The following is a 20416-nucleotide window of genomic DNA, read 5'->3' on the forward strand; positions in this document are numbered from 1 at the left end:
ATCTACAGGTATACCTCCAATTGACACAAATAATGTCAATTAGCCTATCAGAAGCTTCTAAAGCCGTGACATCATTGTCTGGAATTTTCCAAGCTGTTGAAAGGCACAGTCAACTTAGTGTATGTAAACTTCTGATCCAGTGGAATTGTGATAGTGAATTATAAGTGAAATAATCTGTCTGTAAACAATTGTTGGAAAAATGACTTGTGTCATGCACAAAGTAGATGTCCTAACCGACTTGCCAAAACGATAGTTTATTAACAAGTCATTTGTGGAGTGGTTGAAAAATAAGTTTTAATGACTCCAACCTAAGTGTTTGTAAACGTCCGACTTCAACTGTAAATAACTTGCAACCCTGCAAAGTACAATACATTCCAAAGTGAACAGCAGATGTGACGGCTCAGTGTGTATACTGACATTGCCATGAGATATATAACTAAAACTGTGTTTACCCCTAAAAAATATTTGTAATACATATAAATGAAATATAATAAGTGTATTATGTGCAATGATCTCTAAATCAACAGTATTGACTAATATAATATTCATTGATTGCACCACCATCACTCAGTTGTATCACACCATTGTTATGAGCGTTCTGAAGATGTTTCAGCCATAGTTGCTCCTGGAAGTCGAGTGGTGCCCAGTCATTCTTAACAGGGCTAATGATTGGTTAGTCTAAATTACAAAGTGGCTTGCTAAATTAGGCAAATAATTAGTAGGAAACAACTTTGTCATCATTATGATGTTGTCAGATGAATTGCAACATATCTGACAGATGGCAATGTTGCTATTTAGCTAGTTAGTCAAAAATACCTAGCAATGCTAACATTAGCTAGCTAAAATCCAGTGCTCTCCCCTCAATCTTAGGTAGTTTGCTAATGTTATACTACAATTAAATTAAATCTGACGACATCACCATGAAGACAAAAGGTTTTCCCACAAATTATATGCCTCTTTTAGAAATGTCATTGTTTTTCCAAGCCACTATAATGCACTTTTGACAAAATCTTCATCAGCACTGATTAGGGTTACAAAATTCCAGTATCTTTCAAAAATGTCCCTGGTTTTCCATAAATCTTGTTTCGAAGATTCCCAAAATCAGGATGGCATAAGCTGAAATCCGGAATCCTCCAACCAGGATATCTGGAAGGCAGGGAATTTTGGGGGAAAATACTTGGAATTTTGATACCCTATTGCCAATTGCGAATGTACTGTATTGAGTAGAACGTTCTGTCTGAAATCAGTCTTCAAAAGATGGTTCAAAACAATAGTGTGATGAAACGTGTACTATAACTCATGGATAGTATAATATAATTTTGTACATTTGTTAACATTGTCCTTCCTAGTTCACAAACTGCATTTCAATAGGGGAAAACATAACCTTTACACAAATGTTATCTTACAGTTAAAGAGACTGTTTTAGACTTGATAATTTGCACCACTAATGTCCGGATGTCTTTGGACTGTAGTCCATAGATAATGGGGTTGAGGCAAGGTGGAACCAAGTGAAACATAATGGACGCCACTGTCCTGTGGTTTGACCACTGTGGGTACCGATGAAGAAAGACAATGACGAAACCTGTCATCAGCATAATGAAGTATACAGCCAGGTGTGTAGAGCAGGTCTGCAGGGCCTTGCTGTTTAGCGACTTGCTCTTACTTCTCACACACACTATGGCGATGCTAATGTATGTCAGAGCTACACTCCCCATGGAGGCAATAAAGAATACAGCGGTGAAAAAGAGACCATAGATTTGGTTGATGAACAAGTTGTCACAGGAAAGTTTGAATAATGATGGGTTGTCGCAAAAAGGGTTGATGACTTGTGACCTGCAGCGTGATAAGCGGATCGAGAGGCTTATAAGGACCCCCACAAAGACAAACGACACTCCCCAGGCAGACACACACAGCTTCACCAGCATTTTGTTGTTCATGATGGTGGCGTATCGCAGAGGGTTGCATATGGCCATATACCTGTCAAAGGCCATGATCATTAGTATTGTATGTGCATTCGTAGAAAAAAAGTGACCAAAGAACGCTTGGGTGGCACATTCAACGTAGGTCATATATCTGTCTGCACTTGCTTTTAAAATGTCACTCAGCACTCGAGGTATGACGGTGGTGATATTGAGAGCATCATTGAGATGCATGTTGCAGAGGAGGATGTACATGGGCTGGTGCAGGATCCTCTCCATGGAGATGAGTACTGTAAGGCTGATATTGGCCACCATAGTAAAGATATAGATGACGAGGATGAAGATAAAAGCAGGGTAAGAGGACTGGTTTGTGACCTTCAACCCCTCCAGCTGGAGAACGTGCTCGCTGTATGTATGGTTCTCCATCTGAGGTGCAGAGAATCTGGAGGAAAAACAAGAATCAATAGAAAGATACAGTACAAATCATACACAATTTAGCTACACAATTGCAATGATCATTTCCACATTAAGCATGATGTCAAAGTAGTGCTGTAAGATTGCAACTTAAATAAATGTTAATTAAATAAAATTTAATCTGAAACGCAAAGAAACCAGATTTCTTACCCAACCTCAAGTAAACAAAGATTAAAGTATATTTGATAATGAATAATCTTGTATACATAGACTTAGTATATTACCCCCTGCTACATAAATATATAAGCCTTATTCTAACGTCTCACACCATTGACAGAGTGAGAAAGTGAGAAGTTCTTCAGTAGGGTTCTCTGTGTCCAGATCACCCCGTCTGACACACCATCCTACAACCGTGGCCAGACAAATAACACCATCACATTTTATTAGGTACAGGGTTGTATCTCTAACACCTGTCTCAGCACTGTGCGGCAGTTTCCAAGCAACAGGGTCTAAGTTTGTCTCATCTCTCAGGTACTGTAATTCACCCAAATATGGTAAGAGGAAGACATACAACTCATACATTTAGAAATGCTTCATAAATAATTATAAATGTTAAAATGTCTTTGAATTGTAAAGCTTAACAATGTTTGCAAATGTTTCTAAAGTAAAAAAAAAAAGAACATACTTACTTATAGTATTTCAACTATTTATGAATAGTTGGTAACACCTAATACTCAAAGTGCATCTTCTTTGACATTTGTCCACACAAAAATGTCTCCTGCAAAATAACTTTACTTCCCATATATTGTAGTCAAGTGAACAGGAGAGGGGTCATCTCAAAGTATATACTGACATTGCTGCAAGATAAAACGTAAATAATAAAGTTGTTTTTAAACATTCTTTTGATAGATTACCATATTAATGGTAGAATATATGAGTGGAATCCAACAATGTTTATGTCATATTGAAAGCAATATGTGATTGGCTGTCGGAAATACATTTTTTAGGAGGAAAATGTAGTTTCCATTTCTAATACTTGTTTCGATGTGTCAATATGGGATATGCTCGGGGGCTGATCACTGGCTCGAAGTATCCAATCACAGCATTCTTCTCTAGGTTTCTTCCTAGGTTTTGGCCTTTCTAGGGAGTTTTTCCTAGCCACCGTGCTTCTACACCTGCATTGCTTGCTGTTTGGGGTTTTAGGCTGGGTTTCTGTACAGCACTTTGAGATATCAGCTGATGTAAGAAGGGCTATATAAATACATTTGATTTGATGATCTGTTGGAGACAACTGATTGAGTGGCAAGTGAGGTGAGCCCCTCTCCTTCCTATAAGGAGCCACTCACCCAGTCATTCTCACCTCTCTTGCTTGCTGAAGAGACTACGCTCACTGAAGGTCTCCTCAGCACAACTAAATTCCCTGTCTTCATACTGAACTGTTCTCAGGCGAACCGTGAGGGCACCGAACATAGGACCTCAGCTCCTATTGGTAGTGTTGAGGACTGACCGAAAGGAAAGTTGTTTCTACTACTTCAGTCTCTGGTTATAGCTAGTGTCACACGGCTAGCTACCAAGACTATTTTGGCCTAGGTTAGCCCACTCCGCAAGGCTTTAGCTAACTCGGCTAGCCAGCTGCAAAGCTAGCTAAACAGACTAACAAAGGGCTAGCTTACGCCACAAAGCTCTTCAGCTAACCTGGCTAGCTAGCTGGAAAGCAAGCTAACCACACAAGCATTACTACCTACAACACAGTAATATTGCCAGCTCCCTTCTCTCATCTAACTTAACCTATGTTTACTCGTTTGTGTTAACTAGACCAACTGGTTAGCCTCACGCCTCTACGGTCTTGAGAGAATACCTACCTGAGGTTGAACTGCTCCCACACCATTCCCGTCGGCCAGTACGGTGCTAGCTACAGCATGCCTTAGCCAAGAGGTAGCTGCTAGCTAGTTAACGCACTACTAGCCTTGCGGCTGTAGTGGTCTCACTGTGTACACCGTAACTAACATTAGACGTGAGGCTTTTACTAGCTAGCTTAAGCCTATCTAATACACATTGTTTTTTCAACAGGCATCTCAGCCTAGCCCTGTTCTATATAGTGGCCACTGCTGTCCCATCCCAAGACGAGCCTAGTAAAGCACTCAAACCCCCATGTTCTTGCGCTTGCGGTTCCATGATTGCGGGGAAGGAGTTTCACCTTCTATGCATCAATTGCCTGGGAAGGGAACATGCTCAGGAGGCACTCGACAACCCTGAGTCCTGTAAGCATTGTAAATTGCTGTCTACGGCAGTTTTTAGGAGGCTTAAAAACTCCCCTATCTCTAGCCCTAACCTCACCTCTCAGCCACTGGCCGAGGTTGTCACGACTTCCGCCGAAGTCGGTCCATCTCCTAGTTCGGGCGGCGTTCGGTGGTTGACGTCACCGGCCTCCTAGCCATCGTCAATCCACCTTTCATTTTCCATTGGTTTTGTCTTGTCTTCCCTCACACCTGGTTTCAATTCCATCAATTACATGTTGTGAATTTAACCCTCTGTTCCCCCCATGTCCTTGTCCGGAATTGTTTCTTGTAGTGCTTGTGTACGTTATGCTGGTGGATACCAGGTTTTGTTTGACCCATTCATTTATTGTTCTGTTATGTCTATTAAACAACACCATTGTAAATCAGTTTTCGCCCTCCTGCGCCTGACTTCTCTGCCGCTAGTACGCACCTCGTTACAGAGGTTGAGACTCAGAAGACGAGGAAGACGACGAGATTCATCTTGTGGGTCTTCTCAACTTTGAGACTGAGATGGAGGGCTAAGACACCACTCTTCCCATCTCTTGGCCCTAGGTCTCCGCCCACAAGACGGAGGAGCCGCAAATCCCCCTTGCTTGGAGTTCGGGCTCCTCAACTTTAGCAAGCGAGCCACAGCCAGAGTTGGTATCAAGTGGCTGGCTCCCTTGGGTGGCCAGGACCCTGGAAGGGACCTGTACAATAGGAAAATACTCCCATACCACATGACCCCCGCTAAGCAACTGCTTCCCGTGATCCCAGCTTGTCTTAGGGAGGCGAGGAGCTCATGGGTCAAGCCCCTTACCTACAATATCCTAGCTAGGGGTTGCCCTAGCGTGGACATGCACAAGATGTACAAAACCCGAGTTTTGCAACCCTCCCATGGTGGAGCCTTCACTCGTTAACCACCTCCACCCCACACGCCATGCTACTAGCACTACTGGCACTTCCCTCACTGGAAAGATTAAGCGCTTTTCTGCCTCCATTTTCCATAAGATATACAAAACCTTGGCCATATTTTTATTTTTTATTTTATTTTTTTATTTCACCTTTATTTAACCAGGTAGGCAAGTTGAGAACAAGTTCTCATTCACAATTGCGACCTGGCCAAGATAAAGCAAAGCAGTTCGACAACATACAAAAACACAGAGTTACACATGGAGTAAAACAACATACAATCAATGATGCAGTAGAAAAAAAAAATAAGACTATATACAATGTGAGCAAATGATGTGAGATAAGGGAGGTAAAGGCAAAAAAATGCCATGGTGGCAAAGTAAATAAAGTATAGCAAGAAAAACACTGGAATGGTAGATTTGTAGTTTGAAGAAAGTTCAAAGTTAAAATATAAATAATATGGTGCAAAGGAGCAAAATAAATAAAATAAATAAATACAGTAGGGGAAGAGGTAGTAGTTTGGGCTAAATTATAGATGTGCTATGTACAGGTGCAGTTATCTGTGAGCTGCTCTGACAGCTGGTGCTTAAAGCTAGTGAGGGAGATAAGTGTTTCCAGTTTCAGAGATTTTTGTAGTTCGTTCCAGTCATTGGCAGCAGAGAACTGGAAGGAGAGACGACCAAAGGAGGAGTTGGCTTTAGGGGTGACCAGAGAGATATACCTGCTGGAGCGCGTGCTACAGGTGGGTGCTGCTATTGTGACCAGTGAGCGGAGATAAGGGGGGACTTTACCTAGCAGGGTCTTGTAGATGACCTGGAGCCAATGTGTTTGGCGACGATTATGAAGCGAAGGCCAGCCAACGAGAGCGTACAGGTCGCAGTGGTGGGTAGTATATGGGGCTTTGGTGACAAAACGGATGGCACTGTGATAGACTGCATCCAGCTTGTTGAGTAGGGTATTGGAGGCTATTTTGTAAATGACATCGCCGAAGTCGAGGATTGGTAGGATGGTCAGTTTTACGAGGGTATGTTTGGCAGCATGAGTGAAGGATGCTTTGTTGCGAAATAGGAAGCCAATTCGAGATTTCACTTTGGATTGGAGATGATTGATGTGAGTCTGGAAGGAGAGTTTACAGTCTAACCAGACACCTAGGTATTTGTAGTTGTCCACAAATTCTAAGTTAGAACCGTCCAGAGAAGTGATGCTGGACAGGCGGGCAGGTGCAGGCAGCGATTGGTTGAAGAGCATGCATTTAGTTTTACTTGTGTTTAGGAGCAGTTGGAGACCACGGAAGGAGAGTTGAATGGCATTGAAGCTCGTCTGGAGGGTTGTTAACACAGTGTCCAAAGAAGGGCCAGAAGTGTACAGAATGGTGTCGTCTGCGTAGAGGTGGATCAGAGATTCACCAGCAGCAAGAGCGACATCATTGGTGTATACAGAGAAAAGAGTTGGCCCAAGAATTGAACCCTGTGGTACCCCCATAGAGACTGCCAGAGGTCCGGACAACAGGCCCTCCGATTTGACACACTGAACTCTATCAGAGAAGTAGTTGGTGAACCAGGCACGCAATCGTTTGAGAAACCAAGGCTACTGAGTCTGCCGATGAGGATGTGGTGATTAACAGAGTCAAAAGCTTTGGCCAGGTCAATGAATACGGCAGCACAGTATTGTTTCTTATCGATGGCGGTTACGATGGCCCAAGAAAAGTGTCCGATAGACCTATTCAGATCGCAGCCGAAAAGACAGCTAACGATTAGCCGGCCGCAGATGGGCGATCAGGTTACGTCGTGACGGAGGGGCCAGTTGGATAACTCCCTCGGGCAGATAACGTCGGTGGTCCAGTCGTGAAGACCCGATGGGGCTCTGCATCGGCAGTAAAACGGGTCAGGATAGGTGAGTTGTAGCCCAGGAGACACTTCAGCTGACTAGCTCAGGAATAGCCCAGGAGTGGCTGACGGAACTCTTCAGCTGGCTAGCTCCGTAATAATGTGTGTTAATTCCGTGACCGACGTTGCCAATAGTCACTCAGGTAGCAGCTATTTAGCTGCAAGATCCAGGTGTAAATGTCCAGAGCATGCGGTAGGAATCGGGGAAAGGAGAGAGAATAGGTCCAGTATGCTCGGGTCTGAGTCGCGCTGTACAAAAACTGGCGATAGCTTTTCGAGCTAATGGATAGCTGAGGACAGCTAACCGTGGCTAGCTGAACTTCAACGTTAGCCAGTGAAAATGGCTAACCTCTGGCTAGCTTCTGTTGTGGAATTCAGATGAGGTAAATAATACTTTATTTTTTAAATTGGTGAGGCGGGTTGCAGGAGAGTGCTTTGAGGTTGAGTTTTTATAATAAAAAATGTAAAAAGATAGTGAAGAAAAAATATGTAAATATATATATACACGGGACACGACAAGAGGAGGGTAGAGGACGTCTGAACTGCTACGCCATCTTGGAATAGAATATAAGTCAGAGCACTTAACATTACCTCTTTAAGGATGGCTTACCAGGCAGAGTTACTGCATTCGGTGAAGAAGCAACTGGAATTGGATACCCTGAATCCAGATGCTTGGGATGAGGTCTGTATGATTACAGATCTAAATCCCTGTACCTCCTGTAGTGCCATCCAAGGCTGTGGTCGTACCATGAGCCTGGCGGTGGTGGGAGAAAGGGCACTTTAATAAAGCTTATCCAGCTTAACAGACAAAGATAAAGTGAACATCTTAGATGACCCTGTGACACCCAAGGACTGTTTCGGCCTCGCAGTCACCGCTTTGAAGCTGTAACCTACCCCAGCTTCACAGCAGGGAGGGGGCAACAAGCTGGCCTTGGGGGACCAAAACCCCTGGCGACACAGTAGACTGCCAATACGCAGGCCAAGCCCTTTAACCAAGGCAAACCTGGAGGTAAACATTCCTTTGCGGCATCTTACACTTCCATGCCATCCTCCCTTGGACTCTCCCCTTGACACTGTCGTGTCTTTGGCATCATTAAACTGAAGACTTATTTTTTGTTTATCAAATCGATTCTCTGTCATTATTATTACGTGACTAACTAATCAGGTAGATGTAATTAACTAGGAATCCGGGGCACCAAGGAAAATATTCAGATTACAAAGTTATACATTTCGTAATATAACTTTCAGATATTTTAATATCTGATCAATTAGTCTTCTAATTAATGATGAATTATTCTTTACCTCACGTTAGTCTCATTCCAAACATCGTAAATTGTTGGTTATCTGCACGAACCCAGTCTTCACTATGAGTCATCCTTACATCAATTGTCTTAAATCATTTATTTATTAACTAACTAAATAATCACAGAAATGCAGAAATAACAAGTAGATATGGTTACAAGGAAAGGATAGGGGAATGTGCCCTAGTGGGCTAAACCGGCATGGCGGCTTGGTGGACAAAAGGGAAGTGGTGGTCTACTGAGATAAAAGCTTTGGCTTCTCAAATGACTGCCTCGCCTGGTTCACCAACTACTTCTCTGATAGAGTTCCGTGTGTCAAATCGGAGGGCCTGTTGTCTGGACCTCTGGCAGGCTCTATGGGGGTGCCACAGGGTTCAATTCTTGGGCCGACTCTCTTCTCTGTATACATCAATGATGTCGCTCTTGCTGCTGGTGATTCTTTGATCCACCTCTACGCAGACGACACCATTCTGTATACCTCTGGCCCTTCTTTGGACACTGTTAACTAACCTCCAGACGAGCTTCAATGCCATAAAACTCTCCTTCCGTGGCCTCCAACTGCTCTTAAATGCAAGTAAAACTAAATGCATGCTCTTCAACCGATCGCTGCCCGCACCTGCCCGCCCGTCCAGCATCACTACTTTGGACAGTTCTGACTTAGAATATATGGACAACTACAAATACCTAGGTGTCTGGTTAGACTGTAAACTCTCCTTCCAGACTCTCATTAAATATCTCCAATCCAAAATTAACCTATTTCGCAACAAAGCATCCTTCACTCATGCTGCCAAACATGCCTTCGTAAAACTGACCATCCTACCGATCCTCGACGATGTCATTTACAAAGTAGCCTCCAACACTCTACTCAACAAATTGGATGCAGTCTATCACAGTGCCATCCGTTTTGTCACCAAAGCCCTATATACTACCCACCACTGCGACCTGTACGCTCTCGTTGGCAGGCCCTCGCTTCATACTCGTCGCCAAACCTACTGGCTCCAGGTCATCTACAAGTCTCTGCTAGGTAAAGCCCCGCCTTATTTCAGCTCACTGGTCACCATAGCAGCACCCACCCGTAGCACGCGCTCCAGCAGGCCTCACTGGTCACCCCCAAAGCCAATTCTTCCTTTGGCTGCCTCTCCTTCCAGTTCTCTGCTGCCAATGACTGGAACGAACTGCAAAAATCACTAAAGCTGGAGACTCTTATCTCCCTCACTAGCTTTAAGCACCAGCTGTCAGAGCAGCTCACAGATCACTGCACCTGTACATAGCCCATCTGTAAATATCCCATCCAACTACATCATCCCCATACTGTATTTATTTATTTTGCTCCTATGCACCCCAGTATCTCTACTTGCACATCTACCATTCCAGTATTTAATTGCTATATTGTAATTACTTCACCACCATGACCTATTTATTGCCTTACCCCCCTTATCCTACCTCATTTGCACATGTATTATTGATTGTATGTTTGTTTATTCCATGTGTAACTCTGTGTTGTTGTGTGTCGAACTGCTTTGCTTTATCTTGGCCAGGTCGCAGTTGCAAATGAGAACTTGTTCTCAACTAGCCTACCTGGTTAAATAAAGGTGAAATAAAAATAAATTAAATCAAGGCCCTGATTGGTAAGCCACTGATCCACTCACAGCTCTTTGTCTTGTTAGGTTGCGTCAATCGAATCTGGTATCAGAACAGAATTTAACACTAAGTCACTGAATATATTCTCAGATTTTTTTATTCAATATAATTAGTCAAGTGAATAAATGGTAAATGCAATCTTCATATATACGGGTTCACTGTAACACCTCACAGGGCAAACAGAGAACTGATTGTTTATGCACAAAGTTATTTTTTAATATTCTGACAGAGTTCCCGCTCAGAGCGGGCCTGTCAGAGTAGAGGCTGAGCGTGGTTTAGACTTGCTCAGCCTATCGCAGGCACACAGGCTGGTCCCAGCCTCTTGGCGCATCACTGTTGCCAGGCGTAGTTGTCTTCCAGCTTATTTTTGTGTTTTTCACCCAAAAGTCAGCAAACCCAAGGACAGTCTTTTTATTATGCTACAGTTTCCACTCTACCAGTTCCTCACATACACCTGTCCTTGAGCGGCTTCACAACCAGGCATTGTGTGTGTGTGTGTGTGTGTGTGTGTGTGTGTGTGTGTGTGTCACGAGTCTACTCAGCCTACACCCTAGTAGCCCTCTCATTAGTCACATCTTATTATATGGTGCTCAATCTATGTCAGCACAGCACAAACCTGTTATTTTTAACATTAATGTATTCATAAGCTATGCACCACAACTAGTTTAAGAAAATATAACCTAACAGTCTTTTGGCAACATTAAAGACACACCCACAACAGTGCTTTTAACATAGTGTTTTCAACTTACATATTTGGCATACAGTACCGTGAAAAAGTAAAATATATAATGGATACTTATTTTATGTATTTAACAAAGTTATGCAACACCCAATTCCCCTGTGTGAAAAAGTAATTGCCCCATTACACTCAATAACTGGTTGTGCCACCTTCAGCTGCAATGACTGCAACCAAATGCTTCCTGTAGTTATGGATCAGTCTCTTCCATCACTGTGGAGGAATTTTGGCCCACTCTTGCATGCAGAACTACTTTAACTTAGCGACATTTGTGGGTTTTCAAGGTTCTTAATGTGGAATGTAGTATTTGTTTTTTTCCCCAGACATAATGGGACCCATCTCATCCAAAAAGTTGACTCAATTTTGCCCAAAAGCACCTGGAAGCACCTGGACGACCAACAAGACTCTTGGAAGAATGCTCTATGGACAGATGAGTAAAAATACCTTTTTGGATGACATGGGTCCCATTATGCCTGGCGAAAACTAAACACTGCATTCCACAGTAAGAACCTTATGCCGACTGTTAAGCATGGTGGTGGTAGTGTAATGGTTTGGGGATGCTTTGCTGCCTCAGGACCTGGACAAATTGCCTTAATTGCTTGAATCCCGTTAGCGGGATCGATATGACGACAGCCAGTGAAAGTGCACGGCGGCAAATTCATAACAAAAATCTCATAATTAAAATTTCTGAAACGTACAAGTATTATACACCATTTTTAAGATAAGATTCTCCTTAATCTAACCACAGTGTCTGATTTCAAAAAGGCTTTACGGCGAAAGCAAAACATTAGATTATGTTAGGACAGCACCTAAACAAGAAAAACCACAGCCATTTTCCAAGCAAGGAGAGGCTGTAACGATTGTCGTACGGAGTAGACCAAGGCGCAGCGGGTTTAGTGCTCATTTTAACTTTTATTGAACACTTGATAACAAACCAAGACCACGAACGCACAGTATTGCAGGCTAAACACAGCAGTGCAAAAACAACTTCCCACAAACGACAGGTGAAAAGGGCTACCTAAGTATGACTCCCAATCAGCAACAACGATGTACAGCTGTTCCTGATTGAGAGCCATACCAGGCCAACACAAAGAAATATACAACATAGAAAAACCATAGAATTACAAAACATAGAACAAAACCCCAAAAACACAAAACAAACATACATACCCCTGCCACGCCCTGACCAAACTACAATGACAAATAACCCCTTATACTGGTCAGGACGTGACAGAGGAGTCACAAAAACCAGAAAGTCAGCTAAAATGAATTACTAACCTTTGATGATCTTCATCAGATGACACTCCCAGGACTCAATGTTACAAAATACATGTATGTTTTGTTCGATAAAGTTCATATTTATATCCATAAACCCCATTTTACATTGGCACGTGGCGTTCAGAAAATGTATTCCCACCAAAACATCCGATGAATGAGCACATCAATTTACAAAAATACTCATCATAAACGTTGATAAAATTTACAACAGTTATTGAAAGAATTATAGATATACTACTCCTTAATGCAACCCCTGTGCCAGATTTTAAAATAGCTTTTCGGCGAAAGCACATTTGTCAATATTCTGAGTACAGAGCTCAACCATCAAAACAAGCTATACAGATACCAGCAAAGTTCTGGAGTCAACTAAACTCAGAAATAGTATTATAAATCTTCCCTTACCTTTGCTGATCTTGGTCGGAATGCACTACCAGGACTCCTACAAGAAATGTTATTTTTGTTCGAAATACTCCATATTTATGTCCAAATACATCCGTTTTGTTCGTGCGTACAGATCACTATCCAAAGGCATAACGTGTGAGCATAAAACAAGAGACAAAAAGTCAAATAGTTCCATTACCGTTCAAAGAAACATGTCAAACGATGTTTACAATCAATCCTTAGGGTCTTTTTAACATACAACGTCGATAATATTCCAACCGGACAATAGCGTATTCATTACAGAAGAAAAAGAAGGAGTGCTGAGGAGTGGGTGTGTGTCATTGTCTGTGATCATGTGTTTTTTTGCTTGCAGCCTTTTTATGAACATGTCCTGCAGTGATTCCAGGCTGCAGCCAATTGTTTCTTGATTTTGTCAAGCTTGTTTAAGTCCTCCTTAGCTAAATTCCCTTTCCAGCACACAATGGCATAGGCAACTACACTCGCCACAACACCGCTATAGAAAATGCAAAGCATTTTGTCACATACATTATAAGATCTAAGCTTCTTAGAAAGTACAGTCTGGATTGGGCCTTGTTGTAGACACATCGTTTTCCTTACAGTTACGTTTGTTGTCCACTATTACACCCAAGTACATATTTCTTTTCCCTAAAATCTACCACTAGCTCCTTGGTCTTCCGTACATTTAGGTCCAAGGAATTGACCTCTCACCATTTCACAAAGGACACAGCTTACAGACTCATTAGAGAATTTCTGGAAGTGTCTCAGTTTATTGTTGTGTGTGAAGTAATTTGTGTAAAGGGTAAACAGGAAAGGTGACAGGACTGTCCCCTGCAGCACCCTAGTGTTTGTACATATCGTATCTGATACTGCCTGGTTCAGTATTATGAACTGTGGTTTATTAGACATGTAGTTCACAATCCATTCGATTGTTTGTGGGTTTACATGAATGCCAAAAATAAATGTAGCAACTGCTGATTGTCCCTTTAAATCAATTCCAATATATTCCTTTTTATACATAATATTTTATTTAACAATAAACTAAAACATACATATACAAAAACAATTAACATCTACATGCATACACTTCCACAAACATTAATGACAACACGCTTGCTCAGACCCACACGTTCTCACCGTGTCCACACCCAATGTTGTTTCTAATGCTTGTAAGACTAGGCCCCATATAACTTCAAATTGTCTTATGTTGTTTGTCTGTAGCAGGATTTTTTCAATATGTAAATAATAAAGCATTTGATTCTATCATTCTCTTAACATTGGAGCATCATTTGACTTCCAGTATTTAAGTAATAACTTATTCAATATACAGTAAGTGACGAAAATAATATTGTCCAACCCATTGGGTATCTCACCGCATCCCCATATGTCATGTCTTGAAATAATATGCAGATAGACAGATTAAAAGTAAACTTACATTGTAAGACTTCTGACAGACAGCTTTCTAACTCTGCCCATAACTTTTTGACTTTATAGCACTCCCAGAAGGCATGAATTATTGAGTCATTGTTACGTTTACACTTAAGACATGACTGTGCCATTCTGCTGTAGAATTTGTGAATGTTATCTCTTGTATAATACATTCTACACATAAGTTTATACTGGATAAAGCACACATTTTCGTTAACTGTAATTTTGTTTGTTAAGTTCCAACATTCCCTCCATCTAGTGGAAATATCAGTTATTTGTATGTCTTGCAGATAGCCCGGTTAGCCAATGTGCGGGAGCACTGGTTGGTCGAGCCAATTGAGCTAGTATGTACATGAATGTATAGTTAATGTGACTGTGCATATATGATAAACAGAGAGTAGCAGCAGCGTAAAAAGAGGGGTTGGGGGGGCGCACAATGCAAATAGTCAGGGTAGCCATTTCATTACCTGTTCAGGAGTCTTATGGCTTGGGGGTAAAAACTGTTGAGAAGCCTTTTTGTCCTAGACTTGGCACTCTGGTACCGCTTGCCATGCGATAGTAGAGAGAACAGTCTATGACTGGGGTGGCTGGGGTCTTTGAACATTTTTAGGGCCTTCCTCTGACATCGCCTGGTGTAGAGGTCCTGGAAGGCAGGCAGCTTAGCCCCAGTAATGTACTGGGCTGTACGCACTACCCTCTGTAGTGCCTTGTGGTCGGAGGCCGAGCAATTGCCATACCAGGCAGTGATGCAACCAGTCAGGATGCTCTCGATGTTGCAGCTGTAGAACCTTTTTTGGATCTCAGGACCCATGACAAATCGTTTTAGTGTTCTGAGGGGGGATAGGCTTTGTTGTGCCCTCTTCACAACTGTCTTGGTGTGTTTTGACCATTCTAGTTTGTTGGTGATGTGGAAAGCTCTCAACCTACTCCACTACAGCCCCGTCAATGAGAATGGGGGAGTACTCGGTCCTGCTTTTCCTGTAGTCCACAATCATCTCCTTAGTCTTGGTTACGTTGAGAGGGATAGGTTGTTATTCTGGCACCACCCGGCCAGGTCTCTGACCTCCTCCCTATAGGCTGTCTCGTCATTGTCGGTGATCAGGCCTACCACTGTTGTGTCGTCTGCAAACTTAATGATGGTGTTGGAGTCGTGCGTGCCAGGCAGTCGTGGGTGAACAGGGAGTACAGGAGGGGACTGAGCATGCACCCCTATGGGCTCCAGTGTTAAGGATCAGCATGGCAGATGTGTTGCTACCTACCCTCACCACCCGGGGGCGGCCCGTCAGGAAGTCCAAGATCCAGTTTCAGAGGGAGGTGTTTAGTCCCAGGATCCTTAGCTTAGTGATGAGCTTTGAGGGTACAATGGTGTTGAATGCTGAGCTCTAGTCAATAAATAGCATTCTCAGATAAGTGTTCCTTTTGTCCAGGTGGGAAAGGGCAGTGTGGAGTGCAATAGAGATTGCATCATCTGTGGATCTGTTTGGGCGATATGCAATTTGGAGTGGGTCTAGGGTTTCTGGGATAATGTTGTTGATGTGAGCCATTACCAACCTTTCAAAGCACTTCATGGCTACGGATGTGAGTGCTACGGGTCAGTAGTCATTTAGGCAGGTTGCCTTTGTGTTCTTGGGCAGAGGGACAATGGTGGTCTGCTTGAAGCAAGTTGGTATTACAGACTCAATCAGGGACATGTTGAAAATGTCAGTGAAGACACCTGCCAGTTGGTCAGCACATGCCCGGAGCACACGTCCTGGTAATCTGTCTGGCCCCGCAGTCTTGTGTATGTTGACCTGTTTAAAGGTCTTACTCATGTCGGCTACGGAGAGCGTGATCACACAGTCACCTGGAACAGCTGATGCTCTCACGCATGCCTCAGTGTTGTTTGCCTCGAAGCGAGCATAGAAGTGATTTAGCTCGTGTCACTGGGCAGCTCGCGGCTGTGCTTCCCTTTGTAGTCTGTAATAGTTTGCAAGCCCTGCCACATAAGACGAGCGCCAGTGTATTATGATTCAATCTTAGCCCTGTATTGACTCTTTGCCTGTTTGATGGTTTGTCACAGGGCATAGCAGGATTTCTTGTAAGCTTCCGGGTTAGAGTCCTACACTTCGAAAGCGGCAGCTCTGCCCTTTAGCTCAGTGCGAATGTTGCCTGTAATCCATGGCTTCTGGTTGGGGTATGTACGTACAGTCACTGTGGGGACAACGTCCTCAATACACTTATTGATAAAGCCAGTGACTCATGTGGTGTACTCCTCAATGCCATCGGAAGAATCCCGGAACATGTTCCAGTCTGTGATAGCAAAACAGTCCTGTAGTTTAGCATCTGCTTCATCTGACCACTTATTTATAGACCGAGTCACTGCTGCTTCCTGCTTTAATTATTGCTTGTAAGCAGGAATCAGGAGGATAGAGTTGTGGTCGGATTTACCAAATGGAGGGCGAGGGAGAGCTTTGTACGCGTCTCTGTGTGTGGAGTACAGGTGATCTAGAAAAGTTTGCCCTCTGGTTGCACATTTAACATGTTGATAGAAATTTGGTAGAACTGATTTAAGTTTCCCTGCATTAAAGTTTCCGGCCACTCACCCCTGGGTGAGTGGTTTCCTGTTTGCTTATTTCCTTATACAGCTGACTGAGTGCCGTCAAGTGTCAGCATCTGTCTGTGGTGGTAAATAAACAGCCATGAAATGTATAGCTAAAAACTCTCTAGGCAAGTAGTGAGGCCTGCAATTTATCACACTTCAGGCGAGCGAAATCTCGAGACTTCCTCAGATTTTGTGCACCAGCTGTTGTTTACAAATATTCACAGACCGCCCCACCTCGTCTTACCAAAGTTTGCTGTTCTATCTTGCCGGTGCAGCGTATTTCCCGCTAGCTGAATATCCATGTCGTAATTCAGCCACGATTCCGTAAAACATAGGATGTTACAGTTTTTGATGTCCCATTGGTAGGATATTCGTGATCGTACCTCGTGTAATTTATTGTCCAATGATTGCACGTTGGCGAGTAATATTGACGGTAATGGCAGCTTTCCCACTCGCCTTCTGCAGGTCCTCACGAGGCATCCCGCTCTGTGTTCCCTGTACCTGCGTTTCTTCCTCTTATAAATAACGGGGATGTTGGTCCTGTCGGGTGTTTGGCGAATGTCCTGTGCATCTTGCTTGTTGAAGAAAAAATCTTTGTCTAATCCGAGGTGAGTGATCGCTGTCCTGATATCCAGAAGCTATTTTTTGCTGTAAGGTACGGTTGCAGAAACATTATGCACATGCGCTCTGTTTGATGTTTAAGTGCTCTGTTTGATGAAATAAGATATAAATGACTCAAGAGGGAGCCAGAGACGAAGATAACCAGAAAAAACGTGACCTGACCATTCTCCCGCTCCTGATGACTGTTGCAGATTCTGTCGTTACTCTCTTGAAGTTGCTGGTAACAGACTACACAAAGACTCTTCAACCTTTGTGGAATGCCAATGTGGAATGCCAATTCATCTCACCATTTCTACCAATCTGTGTGCCTGTTATGGTTTTCATATGCACATTTTCATGGAACAGATTCATTTCATTTCTAATAATGTCTTCCTATCTCAAAATCATTGTCATGTGGTTAATCAAAATTCTGTCAATCTAAATAACATTTCCAAGACCATGACATTTTTCCCTTCACCCTGAGTGGTTATTGAAAAGGGGAGAGCTGGAAAAAAAATCGAATATATTGAGGAATGATTGTCCAAAGAAAAGAAAATGACTAAATTGACAAAACTCATAAATTGAATGAAATTAACCTAAACTTGTTTCTCACAAGTGTAGCATAGGTTTTGCATTTTGCTAACAACGTGTCCACTCCAACAATGAGAACCATAACCAAACAATAAAATTATAGGAATTAATGGTAAATGTACTACTGGTGATATATGTAATGGGGAATTGATAGACACTAACAATCAAACGTAAGCAATGCACACAATGAAGTTATGAAACATTGAATGTGCACAAATTGGCTGGCGAGAGCGCATTCTGGAGAGAGACATGCATTGTGCATCTAAAACACAATTTATGCTTGATTGGAAAATGTGGTCAGAGGCTTGGTATGGAGGGTGTGACACAATTGCAGAGCCTCCGGAGGCATGCAGAGGCCAAATTAAGCTCCATACCGCATCACCTTGTGCCTCTCAAATTTTGTAACAATGTGGAGGACTCCATATAGCTCCGCATTGATATGATTGGTTGACAGTAGGTGAGGGTGAGCGGTCTTGTATAAACACAAACTCACTTCCTCGACAACTTCCTTTACAACAGCTCTGCTCCGCAAAGTGGAAAAAGTAAGTTTGTTCTGACTTCCGCGGAGGCCGCTTCGCTGTAAATGCTGATTGACGATGCAGAACCTTTAAGCCACACTCCCCTTCTTCTTGGACTGTGCCATCCCCTCGGACTCCACAATGGATTAGTTCAATGAGATGGGCGCAAATAAGACAGGTGTCTTATGTGCCATAATCCTATATATATATATATATATATTTGCTACTGATAGACAAAAAAAAAATCTTGTTTGACCAACAGCCTATCGACCAAACAATCGACCAGTCGACGAATTGGGGTCAGTTCTAATTGCAATCAAGGTGAAATTTTCCTGGAGCAGGACATATTGACTACTACTTTGCGTATCTCTTTGGACTGAAGGCCGTAGATGATGGGGTTCAGGCTCCCGGGGATGATGTGGAAGAGCAGGGCTGCCACCTTCCTGTAGTCTGAGTAATGAGGAAAACGGTGCAGGATGATGATGATGGAACCACTGATCAGCATGATCAAGTACACAGTCAAATGTGTGCTGCAGGTCTTCAGGGCCTTACTGTTCATAGCCTTGTTCTTACTGATAAAGCACTCGGCTGCGATCTTCATGTAGGTCAGTGCGATGCTGCCAATTGAGGAGATGAAGAGGACAATGGTGAAGGTGAGGCCATACATGTTGTTGATGAACACGCTCTCGCAGGAGAGCTTGAATAACGAGGCGTTATCGCAGAAAGGGTTTAATATGGTCGACCTGCAGCGTGACAGGCGGATGGTGAGGCCCAGCAGGATCCCCACTAAGACTATGGCCACCCCCCAGGCAGACACCGACAACCTGATAATCATTTTGTTGGTCATGATGATGGAATATCGCAGGGGGTTGCAGATGGCCACATACCTATCAAAGGCCATGATCATCAGTATTGTATGAGAGGTCGTCCCAAACATTTGTGTGCAGAAGGCCTGGACCACACACTCTGAGTAGGTAATGTAGCGCTCAGAGGCAGGGACGAGGATGTCTGCCAGCAGACGGGGGAACGTGATGGAGTTGCCGATGATGTCGTTGAAGGGCAGGTTACAGAAGAGGATGTACATGGGCTGGTGCAGGCTCTTCTCCATGGAGATGAGAACCACTATTCCCACATTGGTAAACATGATGATGACATAGGAGAAGAAGAGGATGATAAAGACAGGGTACATGGTCTCCTCCGTTACCTTTAACCCCTCCAGATGGAGCATGTAGCTGTTGTAGGTCAGGTTAACCATCGAATGTCTGAGAGAGGAGGAGAGGAAAGAGAGAAAAGATGTGAAACACATTGTGTCACACCGAGGCCCAGACAAAGGTAAAGGTAAATGGATAGACAGTGTTGTCTGAAAATATGATCTAATAGAAGTTCATTGTACAACCAATTGCTAGAATTAAAGCCATGATCATAAAATCAAAGACTTATGTCGATTTCCTATTGAAAAGGACTCCTCAAATGACAAACCAAATGGGATTGTAGCCTAAGGAGTCTGCTGTATCTGCATTAACCTCTCTGGGCTAGGTGGGACGTTTGCATCCCACCCTAGTCAACAGCCAGTGGAATCCCGTGGCGCGATATTGAAATACCTTAGAAATGCTATTACTTCAATTTCTCAAACATATGACTATTTTACACCATTTTAAAGACAAGACTCTCGTTAATCTAACCACACTGTCCGATTTCAAAAAGGCTTTACAACGAAAGCAAAACATTAGATTATGTCAGCAGAGTACCCAGCCAGAAATAATCAGACACCCATTTTTCAAGCTAACATATAATGTCACACAAACCAAAACCACAGCTAAATTCAGCACTAACCTTTGATGATCTTCATCAGATGACACTCCTAGGACATTATGTTATACAATACATGCATGTTTTGTTCAATCAAGTTCATATTTATATCAAAAACCAGCTTTTTACATTAGCATGTGACTAG

At 42.9% G+C, this 20416-nt stretch overlaps 2 protein-coding genes across 2 annotated transcripts; both read right to left on the reverse strand.

Annotated features, from left to right (window-relative positions):
• Window positions 1–1397: 1397 nt before the first annotated feature.
• Window positions 1398–2597, reverse strand: LOC106568045 (olfactory receptor 5B12). The gene is made up of 2 exons (XM_045692776.1): window positions 1978–2597; window positions 1398–1860 (listed from the first exon to the last, which is right to left on the reverse strand). Exons 1-2 carry the CDS (start codon window positions 2343–2345, stop codon window positions 1398–1400), a joined length of 831 nt encoding a protein of 276 aa, XP_045548732.1. The 5' UTR covers window positions 2346–2597.
• A 16181-nt stretch (window positions 2598–18778) lies between these two features.
• LOC100136488 (olfactory receptor 146) lies at window positions 18779–19720 on the reverse strand. Its single transcript, XM_014138065.2, has one exon. It carries the CDS (start codon window positions 19715–19717, stop codon window positions 18779–18781), a length of 939 nt encoding a protein of 312 aa, XP_013993540.1. The 5' UTR covers window positions 19718–19720.
• Window positions 19721–20416: the final 696 nt, after the last annotated feature.

Source organism: Salmo salar, chromosome ssa13, assembly GCF_905237065.1.
Source record: "Salmo salar chromosome ssa13, Ssal_v3.1, whole genome shotgun sequence".
NCBI lineage: Eukaryota > Metazoa > Chordata > Actinopteri > Salmoniformes > Salmonidae > Salmo > Salmo salar.

Excerpts from the sequence above, each read along its gene's own strand:
- LOC106568045 (XM_045692776.1), bottom strand. The coding sequence starts at position 2,345 with ATGGAGAACCATACATACAGCGAGCACGTTCTCCAGCTGGAGGGGTTG. Across the intron at positions 1,861-1,977 it reads ATGATCATGGCCTTTGACAG|CCTCTCGATCCGCTTATCAC; the intron begins GTATATGGCCAT and ends GGTCCTTATAAG.
- LOC100136488 (XM_014138065.2), bottom strand. The coding sequence starts at position 19,717 with ATGGTTAACCTGACCTACAACAGCTACATGCTCCATCTGGAGGGGTTA.